Source organism: Puntigrus tetrazona, chromosome 8 (assembly GCF_018831695.1).
Source record: "Puntigrus tetrazona isolate hp1 chromosome 8, ASM1883169v1, whole genome shotgun sequence".
In the NCBI taxonomy this organism is placed as follows: Eukaryota; Metazoa; Chordata; class Actinopteri; order Cypriniformes; family Cyprinidae; genus Puntigrus; species Puntigrus tetrazona.
The window spans coordinates 5,949,755-5,954,084 of record NC_056706.1 but is presented as its reverse complement, the minus strand read 5'-3'; the positions used below and the strand labels follow the sequence as shown (position 1 = coordinate 5,954,084).

Below are 4,330 nucleotides of genomic sequence, written 5' to 3'. Positions count from 1 at the left end.
TATATTTTGTAGCTAGATATAGTCATATAAATAAGCTATAAAAAATGCCAAAAAAGGTCAATACGCTTCATTTTCCATTGTTTTTTTGATTTATAAGCTTTATTTAATTTCTGCTTCTCGCACCTAACCTTGGCTTTCTCGTCTGCTTTCACATTATGAAAAGGTGAAACACGTTTCATAATTTCTTTAGCCAGTGCATCCTTGTGGTTTAACATAGAACTAAGGATGATGGAAGCGTGCGCCGGAGGACTATGATTCGTCCCTGGATATTATCGACCATCAACATCCATGACCTATTTGACAGACCCGCTCGATGTATTGCATTAACACGGTTTGACACTGCATGCCATGACTGAATTATTTACTAGAGCTGCAACGAACGCCGTTTTGATAACCGATTCGATTCTTTTTCATTCAATCTGAGTTTTCTCACCTGTGCAAGTATGATATTGTATGCAAAAAACAGTCTTAAATAAAATGGTCAAGGCTCGTTTACACCGAGAAACATAACTACGACTAACTTTGATAATGTCCTGTTTGCATTAATTGTAATACGTTTTCAAAAAATAAGTTTTGAAAGGGATTTCTCTGTGTCTTTGTAGTTCTAGTTATAATCGTTGGTGTGAATGGGTCTTTGAAATTAGGTATGCACAAATTCTTTCCTCATAGAAACGTATTTCTTTCATCATATGACATTCTCCTGTAAGGTAATTGTGATTTCAATCACGGTTCGTTTAAAACCATAATTTAATGTTTAAGAAAGAATATTGTTTTGATCCACATGATTGTGCTTCCTTGCTGTGTTGATTGACTCTGTTTGATTGACATGGTCTGTGAAGCTTTTTTTTGTAAATAATGTTAACGGGAACAGAGATATTTTTAATCTGATGTTAGCTATCACAAAATATGCATTATAAGAACATAACATAAGAGCGTACAACAACGTGCTGCCACTTTTATTCAGCGGTAAATTTATATGAAATTACATTTTTTACTAAATATTTAAAGGAATAAAAAAAGGTAATAATAAGAAATGCTTGGCACTAAATCTGATTGTGAAGCATCGTGTGTTAGTGAAGACTAAATTTGCTGCTGAAAGAAATAAATTACGTTTTAACATGTTTACATAGAAAAGTCAGTCATTTTAAATTGTATTGATATTTTACAGCGTTATAGTTTTTGCTGTATTTTTTTTTACTGAATAAATGCACCCTTGGTGACTTCTTAAAAAAAAAAAAAAAAAACAACTACACAGTCTTACTGACCCAAATCTTGAATGGTAGTGTAAGATTTAAAAAAAAAAAGAAAAATCTGAACGGCTGCCACCAACTTGCTGTCATTATTCTAGTCATTTATAACTAATACTAAGAAACTGAAGATCAATTAATTTCGGGAAAAAAACTGTCAAACTGATTATCGGTTTACTCTCGACTCCATTCAGAGCACTTGACAACCCGGCAACGTAAAATTACAAACTCGCGACCTTCTTTCAAGCGTGCTTTGAAGCTTCCTGCATCAATATTTTTGCAATTCATGTTATTTTTGGTCTGAGGGGGGGGCTTGTTTATTATTCCGATGTCTTCTCGTCATTGTCTCTCTCAGTCCTCTTCTGATTTGATTTCCTTTTCTTTTCGATGCTAGCAAACGTTAGGCTGAAATACTCTGACTGATTGCTCTGTGATTAAGAGATGCCTGTGTGTAATAATTTGCATATATTGTGAATAGTAATCAGTAGGGTGCTTTAATTATGTAGAATATGCAGATGTGTTAATTGGTAGGGGGGAACGGCCTGCTTTCTGTTTGTTTACTAACACTTTCTTGTCAGACACTCGCGTCTCTTTTCCTCTAGAAACTCTTTTCGCACCTTTTCTCATTCTTTCTCCATCGCGTTTCTCGCTTTCTCGCGTTCCCGTTTTTTTCGCCTCTTCAACGCGACCTTACGGCGAGGACGAGCAGATCGCGTTTTGTCCTTGACTCTCATTCTTGACTTGATGCTCTCGCTTTCGTTTCTTTCTTTTTCACTCTTTCTCACTTCATGCCTCCCTCTCCGTGCCCTTGATGCCAACCTGCTGTCTCCATGGTAACCGGCGCCTAAAGGAAGTTGATTCTTGAGCTGCAAAAATGTGACAGGTGCTTTCACGGAGAAAGGGTGCCTAATGTGGGATAATTAACGAGCGAGCGAATGCATGAAATGGTGGTGAAAGATCAATATGAATATGCTTGCGATTATTATAACGCCTGTCCCATTCTCTGTCGTTTTCTCCATTAGGGGTTTTTGAGTCGCAGGTTAAAGGGCTCGATAAAGCGGACTAAGAGTCAGCCTAAACTGGACAGGAACAGCAGTTTCAGACACATCCTGCCAGGCTTCAGACCAGTGGACAACGACAGGTAAACAATTTTCCGTCTTATTCCAATCTTTATTAAAGTTTTTCGTTTCTACACCACTAACGTCATCTAGAAGAACCTGCTCTATAGAGGATCAGTGTGTGTGGATAGTTTTAAACGGGCGCTTTTAAATTTTTTTCAATTTTAAGATATTTCCGGAACGACAAACCTGTTTGTTTTCAAATATATAAGCCTATTACAGAACTCAGGGGTGGCAATATATTAAGGTAATTCAGTAAAAGAATCATAAATAAGATTATTTAAATAATTACGCGACAGGAGTTTCACAACCTGAATGGAATTTCTAATGACCGAGTTTTTTTTTCCTGCCGATTTCTGCCAAACAAAGTATTTTAGAACCAGAGAGAACTGGAAACATATCGAATTTTGACGTTTTGTTAAAAGAACAAATTTTAAACTTTTAAATTTTTAGCGTTTAAATGTTTTGCCGCCCCGGTTGAGAACAGTTATTAGATGACTAGATAAATGTATCTTATAAACGGCATTAAAAACGTCATCTTTAATATTTCGGTCACTGGGTTTGCCATAATTGCTGTAATCGATTACCTGTTAGAGTACCGGCACCGTATGTTTTTTGGAGACAAGTAGGCAGCCGGTTCTGACCTATTTTACAACCGGATGTAAATGGAGAAGTACAGCATGAGCGGCTGAATATGGCAGTTGAGTCTTAGTATAGATATTTTTGCATGTGTTTGCATTCTGTGTGCTAATTCCTATGGAATAACACCATATGTAAATGTGCGATTTTGCATTTCCTCGTGTCCGTGCTGCATAATTTGCTGCACAGCGAACAATGACGTGTGAAGTGTGTGTGTGTGTGTGTGTGTGCGGCCTGAAAGTTTGTGTGTCTGTTTGGCAGAGTGGTTATTGAGGTCACTTTTGACATGCCTCTCTTGTCAGTGAAAACCGACAGAGCTTTGCAGTCCAATCTGTCATCTGCCTCTTTCTCGGAGATGCTCCTTCATGCATCTTCTCTTTCCCTTATCCCATAAATATCCCTCACTTTAAACAGACTGCAGCTGTGCCCTGCTCTTGAGTTTTTGCTCATTTCTATGCAAATGTCTGATTTGGAAAGTTTCGATGTACTTTACTTTACCGTAAATATAATACATTTACTGTTATGCTCACAATTCGCAGAACAGTAACGGTTTTGAAGTGGTGCTCGAAATAGACCGAAGTGACAAATTTCAGGTCTAGCTGTTTATTGCCATTTTCTTTTCCCGGGTTTAAATCTTGAAAGTGGACGTTAATTGAGGTATCGGGAGATGGGAGTCTGCTGTAGGACTAAATGTAAATCATATAGAGAAGTCAAGCTTCCAGGCAGGACGAGAGTGCATCGATCGCAAGCCCACTGTCCAATAAACAATTAAAAGCTTCTCTTTTTTTCCAGTGCAAACAGCAGTCATGACAGACTGCCAGTGAAGCGCACTCTCCAAGCGGGACTCAAAATGAAATGTTTGGAGCCCCTTGTCAGTGAACGTTTATCTTTGCTCCTATTAAATATTCATATGTGGTACTTTTTAAATCCTGTGGATTCCAGCGATGGCTACAGATCCAATACAAACGTTCTGTATGATATTATGTATGCATCTTTTTGGGAGAGCTGGATTCCATTCAGTGCTCGTTTTTTTAATTCAGTTTATTTTATCTGGTTGACCTCAGCCCAACCAGCTATCTGATTAATTTTATTAGGCTATATATAACTCCATTTTTAACTTACATTTTTTTTTTTTATCATGAATTCCAATTAATCTCAATAAAACAGCAGTTGGGTTATTTTGATTAGGTACAGAATTTAAGTAAATAAATACTAGCTAATTAACAATACAATTTGATTTGATTTGAAAATGAACATTTTTTTTGCTAATATATATACACACGCAAAGAGAGGATGTATGTGTATGTGTGTGTGTGTGTGTGTATA

The 4,330-nt window shown here is 37.0% G+C and overlaps 1 protein-coding gene across 1 annotated transcript in view; it reads left to right on the top strand.

The window, feature by feature from the left end:
• Window positions 1-4,330, top strand: part of LOC122350596 (disabled homolog 2-interacting protein-like) — a 41,121-nt gene that overhangs the window by 7,022 nt on the left and 29,769 nt on the right. The window contains exon 3 of the mRNA XM_043247223.1: window positions 2,270-2,388. Within this exon, the coding sequence (XP_043103158.1) occupies window positions 2,270-2,388 (119 nt within the window). The remainder of the gene's footprint in view (window positions 1-2,269; window positions 2,389-4,330) is intronic.